At 44.4% G+C, this 15057-nt stretch overlaps 1 protein-coding gene across 3 annotated transcripts in view; it reads left to right on the top strand.

Annotated features, from left to right (window-relative positions):
- APLP2 (amyloid beta precursor like protein 2) overlaps nucleotides 1-15057 on the top strand; it is a 49073-nt gene that overhangs the window by 24447 nt on the left and 9569 nt on the right. For 2 of the 3 annotated variants that reach the window (XM_063178505.1, XM_063178504.1), the window contains exons 4-11: nucleotides 3641-3753; nucleotides 5273-5448; nucleotides 6313-6533; nucleotides 8129-8296; nucleotides 10237-10352; nucleotides 10916-10990; nucleotides 12122-12280; nucleotides 12718-12846. In XM_063178505.1, the coding sequence (XP_063034575.1) occupies nucleotides 3641-3753; nucleotides 5273-5448; nucleotides 6313-6533; nucleotides 8129-8296; nucleotides 10237-10352; nucleotides 10916-10990; nucleotides 12122-12280; nucleotides 12718-12846 (1157 nt within the window). The remainder of the gene's footprint in view (nucleotides 1-3640; nucleotides 3754-5272; nucleotides 5449-6312; nucleotides 6534-8128; nucleotides 8297-10236; nucleotides 10353-10915; nucleotides 10991-12121; nucleotides 12281-12717; nucleotides 12847-15057) is intronic. The other variant, XM_063178506.1, reaches the window with a different exon arrangement.

Genomic DNA, 15057 nt, shown 5'->3' with positions numbered 1-15057 from the left:
GGATTTACAAGGAGTCATCTCTTTTAGAAATAATCGTTCCCCTAGGCTATTCTCCAGCTGAAAAATAAGCTGATTTTACTGACACTGCCCTAAAATTTGATTAGCATTAAACTATTCAGGTTTTTCATTAGTATATTTCACAGTGTTCATGATTTGCAGGCCCCAGCCTGTGAGGCTGTCTTGGTTTTCAGATCTGAGTTGCAAGTCTGGAGGCCATATGTCTATAAAACCTCTATCTTCAGCACTCCACAAATTGCTTCTTGTAAATGGATTATGCATTTCTCTGGGATTATAGTCAAACTGTGGGATTTTGTTCCCTTTCTTAGTTGTGTTTTCCTTGATGCATTAATATACAGGGGACCTTGAGGTAGGATCCTGTCACCATCACTGTTTAATTTTCCCTGCCCCTACCCCAACAAGGCAAACTCCTTTGTATTTGAAAAGTGAAGAACCCAGAACCAGAGTCCCTTGGTTTTAAAGTTTGCTCAGTTTTACTTTTCTTATCAGAAGCATTTAAACTTTTCCTGATAGAGTTAGATGAAAGACTATTAACTAAAAAAATCTAACTGGCCTGTTTGAGGTGAGAAAATGGGGAAAATACAATCTCTCTTTTAGTTTAAAATATAAGTAATTGCAAAGGGATGGTGAAGGTCATTTGATTTCACTGTCTTCAGTTATCAGGTAATCTAACTCTAAACTAACTTCTCTGTACTTTGTAGATGTATCCATGATCATTTAGTATCAACAGTAAGGATCTGCAAAAACATCGGTCATGCAAACAATATTTAAAATATATTTTGAAAAGATGGTGTGAAAGATTGGTTTGACAAAGAATTCTGCTTTCTGGAAAAGTCTTCTCCAAAAGTCTTTTCCTGTGAGCAGAAGTCTTTGACTTACAAGCTTTTCTCCAATTTTAACAAATGCTGCTACTCCTAATGCTGCTGCTCCTAATACTGCTGGTCATGTGTGCAGGGAATGCTGCTTTAAAACACTTGAGCTGAAGATCTTTTCCTGGTCTTCTCAGAGCATCTAGCTCTCTCCTTATTTTAAAGTTAATGAATGCAGCATTTGAATCTGCAAGAAAGAAAAACCTTGGCTTGGAGCAGATTTCATGTTTGGATTCCAGTGGCAGTGTTTGCTGGGACTTCTTGGGTAAGAACTGGACATGATCCTCAATTGCTTCTGATCTGTAATTCATGTGTGTTGGTACCAGGCTAAATGATGATAGAAATTTAGGCTAAATAGCTTCTAAGTCCAAAAAGTAGAGTCTGTACAGCAGACAGAGTCTCTCTCTCCCATCTTCTCCAAAAGCAAAAGTCTGGGTTTGGCACAAGGATTGTACCAAAGCTTCCTCATGCTAGTGAGGTTGAGGTTATCTAGATACTGGAATGCAATGTATTTGCTGACTCTGGTTGTACTCTGATATTTAGGCTGTATAGTTTTTATTTTCCAGCTCTCTGTGTTTTGGTTAGGGCAGTGAATGTGCTGTGGTTGATCTTGAATTGAACCATCTGGAAAAAAAAAAATGAAAACCAAACAAGACTTGCTCAAATACTGAAAACATAGATAATGCTCTCAGCATATAAAAATTTCCAGGCTGTTACAGCAGCAGACAGCATGAAGGAACTTTGGTATGATGCAGCTCATTTGAAAATAGGTGATTTGGTAGTTTGAAACTTCTTAGTGCAGACACAGTCTTCTCAAAGATTTGAGTGAAATCTCTTCAGCCAATCCTTTCATGGAAGAACAACTATTGATTAAGTTGCACTGTAAACTCTGCATTCAGCTTTCGGGGTCAGCAGAATCACAGCATGCTCATCGTTTTACATTGGACTCTCTGAGGCTCTGTTTTTCTTTAGATTCTCAGAAATAATTTTTATAGCTGGTCTGACTTGTCTCCTTTAAGAATTTACCAAACCCCCAAGGCACATTGTTTCCTTAAATACATTAAACCACAATACATTGTGGTTTAATGTATTTAAGGAAAAATCCATGACCTATGGAAGTGATTCCCTGTAAAGACCTTGGCAGCTTCCTTCAGACCTGATGGAACCAATCAGCTGGCTGGTTTTGAATATTGACACCCTGTCAAACCAATTAAGAGAGATGAAGGTGCCTCTGTAAAATCACATTTAAAAATGAACAAACCCTGGGAAAAACTCTTTTTTCTGGCTTTTGAACAGGTAACTGGACCTGCACCAGGCTGGGTGGGACTGGGCTGGGCCCTGCTCTGCTGCAGTGCTGGCCGGGCTTGCTGTGCTGCGCGGCCTGGCTGGCTCAGCCTGGGGCTCGGCTCACATTCTGCCATGCTGAGTTCAGCCATGGCTGATGGGCCAGGCCGGCTCCCTTTGGCTCCGGCTGAGGGCTGCCGAGCCGTTCCGCTGGCACCGTGGAAAATCTCATGGCTGAGAGCAGAGGCGGCCCTGCAGCCCCGGGGCTGGGATTGACCCTGTGGGGGCCAGGAACCAGGTGTGCAGCCAGAGCGGCCCTGCCCCACAGAGATCACGTGGCCATCCGCAGGCCTGGATGAGTTATTAACTCTTCTCAGTGCACAGGTGAAACTTGCAGACATCAGTCCTCTCCTGAGTGAGAGAAAAGGAAAGGGTGAGGACACGTAAAGGAAACAACATGGAGACACCAAGGTCAGTGAAGAAAGAGTCAAATCCCAGATGGGAGGAGAATGAGGAGATGCCTTAGTCTTGGGCTAAAATCCTCTTGTAAGGCTGTGGTGAAGATATAATTGATACAGCAGAGTTTTGGTTTTTTCCCCTGTAACTCGTGGAATGCACTGGGGCGATCTGGGTAGCGTTCTAACCATGACTGTGAGCAGAGGCACCTGTGTTGAAGCAAGCAGATGTTGAAGTAGCTGTGATCCAATGAGAAGCTTGAAGAGAGAGAAATGAGAGAGGTGAAAAACCTCGCCCCAGGGATGGAAGAAGAAAACCTCTGTTCCCAGGGATAAAAGAAGAGAACTTTTGTTTCTATACTAGAGCAGCTCGTCGCTAAAATTGCACCCTAACAAGCTGAAGTGGCCCATGGTGGTGGTTGTGGGAGAACTACCAAAATGTGGTAGGGACTTCACGATTGCAGATTTCTGGGAAGGGGCTAATTGTGAAAATTAAAACCACAAGAAAACTGTTTCTTGTGGAAAAGTCTCCATGGCATGGCAGGAGAGACTCCTCTCCCTAAGTAGACTAAAGAAAGATTATTTTAAAAGTGGTAAATTGACTGAAAATACCAAATTTATCTCTTTATGTTGTCAGTGGGGAAAAGAAAAGTTGCGAGGGCAGAGAAGTGTTCTAAAGGTTTATTTTGATTTTTTAATTATTTTTTCTTTTAATTCTGTTAATAAAGTTTCTTTGAAAGTTCTGAGCCTTCTTTGCTCTCCTTGTAATCCCTGTTTTCAAAGCAGAAAATGAGTAATTCTGGTGGGTGTGCTGGCATTTGACCTGCACTAGACCCCATTAAAAGGTGCTTTGGCCAAGAAACTCGGCTTGGTGAACAAAAATGGCTACACTTTAACTGGTATTTCTGCCTGGTTCAACTGGAACTGCTGACACATGCACGGAGTGCCCTTTCGGGGAGTTCTGGGAGGCTTTATTTGCTGACGCATGTGAACTGTGACCATTGTGTTTTTCAGTGGGTGAGTTTGTAAGTGATGTCCTGCTGGTGCCTGAGAAGTGCCGGTTCTTCCACAAGGAGCGCATGGATGTGTGTGAAAGCCACCAGCACTGGCACACTGTGGCAAAGGAGGTAATGGAGCCACTGGGACAGGAGTGTTTATTCTGGGTCTGTCCACTCGGATGTTTGTGGTGTTGGAGCATAGCAGTGTTTCTCTCTGTATTGCTGTTCCTGTGTTCTAGTCAATGAACTGAGGCTGACAGCAAGGAAATGAAAATTTAAAAGTACTCAAGTGACATAAAAAACCTGTCTAGCAATTGAGTTATTCTTCATTAAAAACTCTCCTAAATAGCTTATCCATCTCACAGAGGTAGGAGTTGAAATCAGCTCTCTGCAATACTGCTTTAACCAATGGTTCATCCCTCTTTATTTTTGTTTTTTTTTTTTTTTTTTTTTTTTCTCCCAGGGAGTTACAGTGAGCGTAGGATAGTTCATATTTTTCTTGGACATTTTGCTTTAATGTACGTTCTGCTGCTGGGGATTTGGTTGGGAGGGCTTGCCTGGGAGAAATCTGAGTTTTGTTGGACTGATGAGTAGAGGTTTTACATAAGAGATGGATTATATTCTCAGAATAAATCTAGCCCATGGTTTGGCGAGGGAGGGGGGTTGTGTTTTTTCTATCTGGCTAGCTGAACTGTTGTAAAAGCTCTGCGCTCCCATTTGAAGCTGGGATAATAAAAACAAGATCATGACAGTATGTGCTTGTTTTCCATTTTGTAGAAGCAACAATTGTAGAAACAGCAATACAATGACCAGTTAAGAATGCTCCACTTAAAATTCCTTGTTATTTAAAATCATGTGAGCAAAAATCTGTCTAAATAAAGCTATACTAGAGGAAATGTCTTTTAATTGAGGGTAAACTTGTTAATGTCTAGAAAATTGAAAAATCATTTACTTTTAATGTGTTTGTAGAACTTTTCCAGCAATACTTGGCACATTTAAAAACAGTGTTGAAACAGAGTAAAGCGTAAAAGGGTTCTGATGGGCATAATAAAGCTTTTCTTCATTCTTTTGTGGGCACCTCTAAGCCAAGTGTTTCCTTTGCTTAAGAGAAGTATATAGACATAATGTCTAAGTGTACTTTACATTTAAATTTTTCTTGAATTATCTGATTGATTTTAATCTTACAGTTAGTAAAAAAATCTTGACACAAAGTCCATTTGAGCAATTATTCACTTACTACAATGTAAAGTTTAATAGGTAAAGTTTACTGAAATGGCCAGCCCAGAAGAGAAAACACCCTTTCTGACTCTTTCAAGTGTTCTCCCTTGAGTTGGCACAAAATGTTTAGGGCTTTTTTTTCCTGAACTTTGCCAGGTTGACAGACCATCAGTTGTTGGGGCCAGGGTGTGAAATGTTAGCACCAGGAAGTACTGGGTGTTTCTGAATCTGGGACATTTGTATGGTTTTTTTTTTTTTTTTTTAATGCTACAAGTTTCCACTCTCCTTTAATGTTCAGATTTAGGTCATATATTACTGTTGTTCTTGCTGTAAAACTTAAGCCATTCTTGAGATCTCTGATAGGCAAACTTGAGCTTCATCCAAAGGAAGAGCATGGTGCTGGACTGACGTGAATGGGCTTCCCTTTCAGGCCTGTCTGACAGAAGGGATGATCCTGCACAGCTACGGGATGCTGCTGCCCTGCGGAGTGGACCAGTTCCACGGCACAGAATATGTGTGCTGTCCTCAGACTAAGGTTGTGGATGAGGCTCTGTCCAAAGAGGAAGAGGATGAGGATGAGGATGAAGACTATGACCTCTACAAGAGGTAGAGTTCTTACTGGTATAGATATTGAAAGCTTGGCACATGAAGCTGCTGCTTGGGAATATTTCACACAGCAACTCCCTTGTTGCGAGGATTGAGCAAATTTCTGTACTTCTGAGTTTGCGAAAGAAGTGTCCTAAGCCTGAAGAGGACAAATGACTTTGCAGTCCCCCTTTTACTGGAGGAGCTAAATACCCCTTCTCCCTTCATACCTCCAGAGAGTTGGGGTCATTCAGCCTCGAGAAGAGAAGGCTCCAGGGAGACCTTAGAGCCCCTTCCAATGCCTAAGCAGTCTCCAGGAGAATTGGAGAGGGTCTTTGGACAAGGGCCTACAGGGGCATGGGTTTACCCTGCCAGAAGGGAGTGTTAGATGGGATATTGGAAAGGAATTCTTCCCTGTGAGGATGGTGATGCCCTTGCACAGGCTGCCTAGAGATGCTGTGGCTGCCCCTGGATCCCTGGAAGTGTCCAAGGCCAGGTTGGATGGGTCTTGGAGCAACCTGGGATAGTGGAAGGTGTCCCTGCCCAGGGGAGGGGGTGGAACAAGATGGGCTTAAATGTCTTTCCCAACCCAAACCATTCTGGGATTCTATAGTAGGAGCCTGACTCAACAGGGTTAGACTTTCACTTACTGAAAAATGGAAAGAGGCTGCATGAAGGCAGAGCCATGGAGAATCTCTGCTTGCAACAGCAGGAGTGTCTGTAATAAGGGATGTCCCCTTGCTGTGAGTGATGGGCTAATTAGTAGTTAGTACACTTATTTTTCCCATTTCCATTGTTTCTAGAACAGATGGAAAGAATCATTATTCAGGTACATCCAAGTGATTAGCCTTAACCTTACTCCCTAATTTATCTGTGTCCCTCCAGTGAGTTCCCTACAGAGGCGGGTGTAGAAGACTTCACAGGAACAGCTGTGGAGGAAGATGAGGATGAGGATGATGAAGGGGAAGAGGAGGAGGATGTGGTGGAAGACCGTGATTACTACTATGACAGCTACAAGGTTGATGATGACTACAATGAAGAGACACCCACAGAGCCCAGCAGTGACAAGGCTATGTCTGAAAAAGAAGTGAGCAGTGACATGAAATGTAAGACACATTCCAGTCCACAGGCCTCCCGCTCCCTTGAGATCATTCCTGTTGGCTGTCTGTTAGTGATGGGGTTTTGATCAAGTCGATAAGTGCCACTTGGAAGTTTTATTTGCCAGATAAGTTAGCAAACAGAGGAAAGCTGATGATGCTTGTTTCAAGTGTTGAAATTAACTCTCTAGAGCATGGGCCATATGTTTCCAGATAAACAGCAGTTCTGCTGGCAGGAAGCCCAGTGTGTGGCATGTTGAACAAGCACCTTGTGAAGGTGCAGTGATGAGTCAGAAAAGTCGTATCTGCAAATTTTGGAAAATCTTAAAGGGACATTTGGGGTACACTGTAAATTTAAAATCTGGTGGTTTATACCACCTTAAAATGAGGAAGCTGGAAGTGGTGGGCCATACTCTGCAGATGTGCCATCTGGTCATTTAAGGGTGAGGAACATCCTTGGTGCGGCCTTTGCAAAACACTTCCACAAAAGAAAGCCAGCACAACTGCCCCAACTTTGTTATATGTTAAGATAGACTTTCTGCAGTAGTATAATCTACTGTGCTGGTGGCAGCTTTTGTTGAGCGGTAGGTGCCTCTGCAGAGGGCTCATGATGTGATGCCTTAGCATTATGTGATGTCTTGCACTTTGCATGTAGAAGTGTCTACAGAGGAGGGAGGAGCGGAGAGGGAAAGAAATTCAATTAGCTACAGATCACTGAATCATTGCCAGCAGTTCTCGCATCTTTTTGGTAAAATGCCAGCATGCTGCAGATAATTTTCCTTGCTGAGACAAGGCTTAGCTCATATGTGTACAGGGCTGTTGCAGATCTGCAGGTTTTGTAAGAGGCTTGGAGGAATATGATTGGGGTGTCTGTTTTGGGAGTATGCAGTCTTTTTTTCCCTGAAGTGCTATGAACAGTTGCTAATTTATACGCTATTATCTGCTCTCTTGCCTCAAAACAGCCCAGCTGCTATTGCTGGCTCACCATGAAGCATTCCACATACCATGGCTATGTGGAGTTTTAATATTTGGTGCATAGATGTTTCAAACCTTAAAACCTCAGTGTCTGAGGCTGGCATGGAGATCAGTCCCTTTGTTTAGCCTGCTTTTTCACTTACTCCTACTCTTGCCCTGTGAGATGTAGAATGTCTGTCCAGGCAGAGTGCAGTGAACTGAACATCCTTTGATGCTTTAAAGCAGCCCTAATTGTGACTGGCTTTTCATGCTTCTGGTTTTATAGAGTGGAGGGTCTCCTACTGGGGTAGCTGGGGCATAATTCTGTGGTATCAGCAGAACAGATTCCTGTTGTCTCAGCCCCTGGCTCTGGAGAAATCTCTCACAGATGAGAGCTCAATTTAGAGACAGAGTGAGCTGCTTGGCTATCCAAAGCACCACGTGCAGGCATCTCCCTGACCAGCTTGTAATGGATGCGTTGGAATGTTAAGCCCCCCAAAACTGACAGAAGCCCTTGGGTTGGTGCAGCAGCAATGTTGAGGCCAGTGCCTCAGAGGAAGGGGTGAAATAGAGCCACCTCTGCATCATGTAAATCGCTCAGCAAGGCCTGTGCTCCTCACTAGCTCATGTTCTCACCCATCTCCACACAGCTGTCTGCTCCCAGGAGGCCATGACAGGGCCCTGCCGGGCTGTGATGCCTCGTTGGTACTTCGATCCTAACAAGAGAAAATGCATTCGCTTTATATATGGAGGCTGCGGAGGCAACAGGAACAATTTTGAGTCAGAGGAGTATTGTATGGCTGTGTGTAAAAAGATGAGTAAGTCCTGCCTCCCACTGGCCTTTTGCAGCAGGCCACTGTCTGTCTGGCGTGTGGTGTCTCCTCCTTCCCTTGGGCAATAGAGGACCCGTCTGTAGCTTATTCCTTTGGTTCTGGTGTCTGTCCCTTTGCAGCAGTCTCCTCCTGTCTCTGCTTCCCTAGGTCTGTAGGGTGATTGTTCCTCGGGAAAGTGCCCCTCGCCATATGCTGTCTGTGCTCCCTGGTGACTTGCAGCTCTTGCTGAGGGCTCAGCTGTCCTCTTCCTGATCTATAACAGGGACCAGGGGCTGTATCTGGCCTCTTGCCTAACTGACTTTTTAATCAAAATATACGTAAGGAAGCCCTTGCTTTCCCCAGTCATGTTACCATGCATACATTTGACAGTAGGTCCTGAAAAGTGGGCTACTGTTCTCCTGGTAGTAGGCATTTTCTTGCTACTTTGATTTTGGAAAATGTCAGACCAGTAGTATAGAATTCAGATTACCATTTTTGGCTTGGTATGAAATACAAATCACATCTCAATGCCTGTGTTTTTGAGTGCTTAAGGTTTTTGGCACCAGTTTCAACTGGCTTTTATATCAGATGATAAAACTACTAAAAACATTTTAACCTCTTTATTAATCTTATTATTGAACTCCAGCACTTCCACTTCAGCTACCATTAAAGCTTTTGAAAGGCTTTTTGTGTTATCTGGGGCTTGGCAGCCTGACTATACAGCCATAATCCTGTTTACAAAATGTGCTTCATGCAAGTGCTTTAGATTGGGCTGATCTAACTGAGGCGGTGAAAGAAAAGATGCGGATGTCAGGAGCTTTTTGTACAAAAGATTGTCCTGTTACAGAAGGATTTGGGGCTGGGAAGAGAGTTCTCTGTGTCCGAGCCTGGTTCAGAAATGCCAGGAGCAGGGCCAGAATATGGAACAGATACGACATTGTCCGTTGCACGCAACAATAGTGCCTGTGATGTATGTTGTCATTATTTCCCCCTAGTCAGAGGGAAGGGTGCAGTGCATGTTGAATTCTTATTCAGTGCTCGTGCTGAAATGCCAGGTAATTTTTTTCTGAAGTATGCTGTCTTTAATGACATGTTGGAGGTTTTTCCACCCAAATAACTCATATGGATGACAGGTTGCCTTAACTGTCCCTTTGTGCCTTCCCTCAGGTGAAGGGTAACAACAGAGTGCATCATGTTTGCCATAGATCTTTCAGAAAGGCTCTGGGATGTGTAGTTCCTAAAACCATAGCACAGGAGCACTTTCAGCACTTCCTGAACTGCAGTATAAGAAATACAGAGCCCCTGATGTGAATTCTGTAGATGCTTGAAGTTTATCAGTTCTCAAACTTTGTTTTTCCCCTTGTCGAATTTGAATGTCTTGAATTTACAAACCATCCAGTGTACTGGACAAGTCGCTTTGTCACACTGAGTCTCCTTCTGTTGCTGTCTTGTCTAATATCATTGCCTGTAAGTCCTGCATGGTGCATCTGGTAGGGGAAGGTAGGTTTGAAGTGTAAAATCCTGCTTTTGTGCAGATATATTGTCAAACTCCCTAATCATGTTAATGACGTCTGGAGCCAGCTTGTCAGCGAACAGCTAATGCACAGAATGTCACTTAAACCATCCAAGGCCAATGTGGAAGGGAAGGCAAAAGTAGTTCTTTATCCTGTCACGCCAGGCACTGTGTTTCTGGAGCTGAGTGCTGCTCACCTCAGCACTGCACAGGCCAAGCAGTGCTGGGAGCTGTGGTCATCACTGCCATTTGAGCTGATGTTGGACAGAAAATTGGCACTGTAAAGATTCTAAAACGGACTCTGGAAGGTGGTGGTTCAGTAGGCTCAGCTTGCCAGACTATTAATTAGGCAGGCATGGAGAGTCCTTTCCTTGCACTCCACAATCCAGGATTGCAGGTGTCTGACTGTGTTTACCCTTCCCTCTTCATGCAGTGCCAACTGATGATGTGGATGTCTATTTTGAAACCCCTGCTGATGACAATGAGCATGCCCGCTTCCAGAAGGCCAAGGAGCAGCTGGAGGTCAGGCACCACAACCGCATGGACCGGGTGAGCGTCAGCCTGCAGGCTTTGCTGTGTGCTTGTTGGTGTGTCGGCTGCTGCCTGTTTTACTGGAAAAATTGGTGATGAAGTGACTTGCTTTCCAGTTTGCAGCCTTCTGTGTGTTTCTTTCAGTATGACCACACCATGGGAGTCAGATTTTTATTTCTCCAGTGTTGAGAGAGAGAAATTACATTGATGCTGGGAAGAAATTCTTTATTCAGATGGTGCTGAAGCCCTGGCACAGGTTGCCTGGAGAGGTTGTGGATTCCCCATACCTGGAAGTGTTTAAGGCCAGGTTGGACAGAGCTTGGAGCCATCCAGTGTAGTAGAAGTAGAGCCTTCCAGCTCATCTTGGATGTCCCCTCCAGCCTAAACCCTTACAGGATTCTGTGAAGCTTGGCTTGTTACTCAGAGGGATTAAGTGCTAGGCTTAAACCCCACAACAGCTCTTCTGTGCCTTCAAAACCCAGCCAGGCTGTGCTAGGATCTGCCTGTGAAGGCAAAGCAGCTCATAAAGATAAGATGTAAATTTGCGTCTTGTTCATGTGTTCTGTCCTTTTCCTGTCCAGGTGAAAAAGGAGTGGGAGGAAGCAGAGCACCAGGCTGTTAATCTCCCCAAGGCAGAAAGGCAGACTCTGATCCAGGTAAGAGTGGAAGGATCCTAAGGGGAAAGTTACTGAGAGAGAGGGCAATATTCAGAGCTAAAAGACAACTGAGATGCAAGAACAGCCTTCCTGCTCTGTCAACAGCTGCCTTTTAGAGGAGGTTTGATTCAATTGTTTGCTTTGTTCCTTAAACTGGAGATGATCTGATACTATGCCAAGTCCTTTCCTACACACACTAGTAGGAAGTGATCTCGCACCTCAGGCGTAGCATCAGTGGAGCCAAATTGTAATTTCAGACCTTTGGCCTGTTTTGCACTAACACTGGCCTCAGAGCCTGGTTCAGAGTCAGCTCTGGCTCTCTGGGCACACATTTCCTGCTCGGCCAGACTTAGTAAAAACAGCTTAGACAGCAGATGAAGCTGATTTGCTGCCAAAATGCTAATCTTGTGCCTTATGAGGAGGGTTCAGTTGGACTGTGGAGTTAATGAGAGATTGCAGTGTGGGATCATTAGGGCGAGGCTCTTCTGGCAGTGACAACTCTGTGAATTTGTCTCAAACCAGTATGCAATGAAGTGGTTGACTCCAGTTTTTAAGCCCACTTTGGATTTTATCCTGGAACACAGTTTTCTCTCTGCATTTTTAATATAAGTCGCTATTTGGAACTATGCACAAATGCAGAAGTTTGTCATTATCTCTGTTGAAACATAACGTGGACTGTTCTGGTTGGTTTAGAAATGAGGGTTATGACCTTTCTAAAAGAATACAGAGAGATTTGATCTGAAGGCACGCTGATGGAAAATTTGCTATGAAGTACCTTTGTAAACTTTTGCAAATTCAAATTAATGGCTTCAGGCTGAAGGGATCAATCCTATTTTTGTATTGCAGGATTGAGGGAAAGAATTAATATTGTGTCAGTTCTTCAGCACAGCCTGGATCTCCCATCCCCAGCATAGTCTTTATGTGCAAGGTCCTTTTCACTCTTCAGACCTTTGAAATGGCTTGTGTTCTGAATTTGCAGAGATGAAATCTGCATCAGCATTTTTCCATGCCTTTCTCTCCTAACTGTAAATGGGTTGAATGTGGAGTTTTACTGTCTTTGTTAGTTCTGAGGAGTTTCAGATGGTGTTGATCACACAGTGCATTTCACCCAGATTATTTTCTTTGTTCTAGCACTTCCAGGCCATGGTAAAATCTCTGGAGAAAGAAGCAGCGAGTGAGAAGCAGCAGCTGGTGGAGACTCACCTGGCTCGTGTGGAAGCCATGCTGAACGATCGCCGTCGCATTGCCCTGGAGAACTACCTGGCTGCCCTGCAGGCTGACCCACCACGTGTGAGTTTCTTCCCTACACATTTTTCTGGTAGGATGGCAGGTGGGAATGTCTTGATGAGAAGATTGCCTGTGACTTGCAGAAACTGGGAATTGGTTCCTAGGAAAGCTTCTTCATTGTGGAAGTTGGTGCTGCAGACTTAGCAGTGGGTCTGTAATTGACTCCCACTCCTTCCTGCCTGGGGAGAAAAAATCTCTGCTTTGTTTGGTGTCCATTAAGCACAGTTCATAAGATGTGGTGCTCTGAGTTATATTGACTTAATTTTAAGTGTTCTGAATCAAACCGGCTTAATTAAAATAAAAATAAAAAATCCGGAGGGTGAGTGCAGGTGATAGATCTGTCCAGCACCAAAGTAGGCTCACACCTGAAGTGCTGTTTTCAGCTGTGGGTTTGGAGTTGACACCAGTGGTTTGACCTATTCCCTGCTCCTGTCCTGCAGCCCCACCGCATCCTGCAGGCCCTGAAGCGCTATGTGCGTGCCGAGAACAAGGATAGGCTGCACACCATCCGCCACTACCAGCATGTCCTGGCGGTAGATCCGGAGAAGGCTGCACAGATGAAATCCCAGGTATGAGGGGGTTTCTGTCAAGGGAGCCATTATTGTCCAGCCCTGGGGCTGTTGGAGGCTCTGCAAGCAATGTGTTGCAACTTCATCCTTGTGGAGCTCTCCCTCTCTCCTATGCTTACTTCCTGTCACCAGATGTGCTTGCTGCATGGTTTTCCTTGGTGACTGACAGTGTTAAAAGTTGAAGCTCTGTTTTATGCATTGTTGGTCACAGTGGCAAGTTGAGGGGTTTAGACCTAGGTCATTATCAGTTTTACATTTCCTTTTATCAAGCACCCCTGTAATGTATTTGCTGGGGACTTGGTGTTCTTGAACAGGGTTCCTGACTTCTTCCAAGTGTCTGTGTGTTTCCTTCCTTAGGCTTGATCTTCATAGTGCCTGTGTTTGGGGTTTGTGGGAATTCTCTCGTGCCTCTGCAGCGTTATTGCCTGGTTTCTAACACGTAAATCGTAACCATTTCCAAGTACTCGATCAATGTTGTAGCTTTATCAGAAAGTCTGGTTTTGATGGGTTTATGTTGTACCATTTGTAAGAGGAAATCCATTAGTTATGGAAGTGATTCTCTGTGTGGACTGCTAACAGCTTCATCCAGACCCAAATGAACCAATCAACTGGCTAGTTTTGAATATAGGCACCCTGTCAAACCACTTAAAACTAAACACACCTCTGTGAAATCACACTTAAAAATGAACAAACCCTGGAAAAAACCCTCTTCCTTCTGGCTTTTGAACAGGTAACTAGATGCTAGCCGGGCTTGCTGTGCTGCGCGGCCTGGCTGGCTCAGCCTGGGGCTCGGCTCACATTCTGCCATGCTGAGTTCAGCCATGGCTGATGGGCCAGGCCGGCTCCCTTTGGCTCCGGTTGAGGGCTGCCGAGCCGTTCCGCTGGCACCGTGGAAAATCTCATGGCTGAGAGCAGAGGCGGCCCTGCAGCCCCGGGGCTGGGATTGACCCTGTGGGGGCCAGGAACCAGGTGTGCAGCCAGAGCGGCCCTGCCCCACAGAGATCACGTGGCCATCCGCAGGCCTGGATGAGTTATTAACTCTTCTCAGTGCACAGGTGAAACTTGCAGACATCAGTCCTCTCCTGAGTGAGAGAAAAGGAAAGGGTGAGGACACGTAAAGGAAACAACATGGAGACACCAAGGTCAGTGAAGAAAGAGTCAAATCCCAGATGGGAGGAGAATGAGGAGATGCCTTAGTCTTGGGCTAAAATCCTCTTGTAAGGCTGTGGTGAAGATATAATTGATACAGCAGAGTTTTGGTTTTTTCCCCTGTAACTCGTGGAATGCACTGGGGCGATCTGGGTAGCGTTCTAACCATGACTGTGAGCAGAGGCACCTGTGTTGAAGCAAGCAGATGTTGAAGTAGCTGTGATCCAATGAGAAGCTTGAAGAGAGAGAAATGAGAGAGGTGAAAAACCTCGCCCCAGGGATGGAAGAAGAAAACCTCTGTTCCCAGGGATAAAAGAAGAGAACTTTTGTTTCTATACTAGAGCAGCTCGTCGCTAAAATTGCACCCTAACAAGCTGAAGTGGCCCATGGTGGTGGTTGTGGGAGAACTACCAAAATGTGGTAGGGACTTCACGATTGCAGATTTCTGGGAAGGGGCTAATTGTGAAAATTAAAACCACAAGAAAACTGTTTCTTGTGGAAAAGTCTCCATGGCATGGCAGGAGAGAATCCTCTCCCTAAGTAGACTAAAGAAAGATTATTTTAAAAGTGGTAAATTGACTGAAAATACCAAATTTATCTCTTTATGTTGTCAGTGGGGAAAAGAAAAGTTGCGAGGGCAGAGAAGTGTTCTGAAGGTTTATTTTGATTTTTTAATTATTTTTTCTTTTAATTCTGTTAATAAAGTTTCTTTGAAAGTTCTGAGCCTTCTTTGCTCTCCTTGTAATCCCTGTTTTCAAAGCAGAAAATGAGTAATTCTGGTGGGTGTGCTGGCATTTGACCTGCATTAGACCCACTACACCACTACACTGTCTTTTACTTCTGAACAGCCAGGAAATCCTTTTCCTTCTGCTGGATAGTGTATGTGAATATGTTACTTCAAATCTGGCTTTTGTATTTGTATGAGTACTTGCAGATACTCCAGAAGTCTTTGGAATTATCTTGATACTTGTTTTCACTTGTTTTAAAATAGTGAAAGATGTGCTGGAAGGCCAATTCAAAATTCAGATCAAGAATGGTCTGTTAACACTGAAAGATCTGTTT

This window comes from Melospiza melodia, chromosome 29 (genome assembly GCF_035770615.1).
Source record: "Melospiza melodia melodia isolate bMelMel2 chromosome 29, bMelMel2.pri, whole genome shotgun sequence".
Lineage (NCBI taxonomy): Eukaryota > Metazoa > Chordata > Aves > Passeriformes > Passerellidae > Melospiza > Melospiza melodia.
Note: the sequence above shows the minus strand (reverse complement) of the source record. Positions and strands in the feature narration are given on the sequence as shown.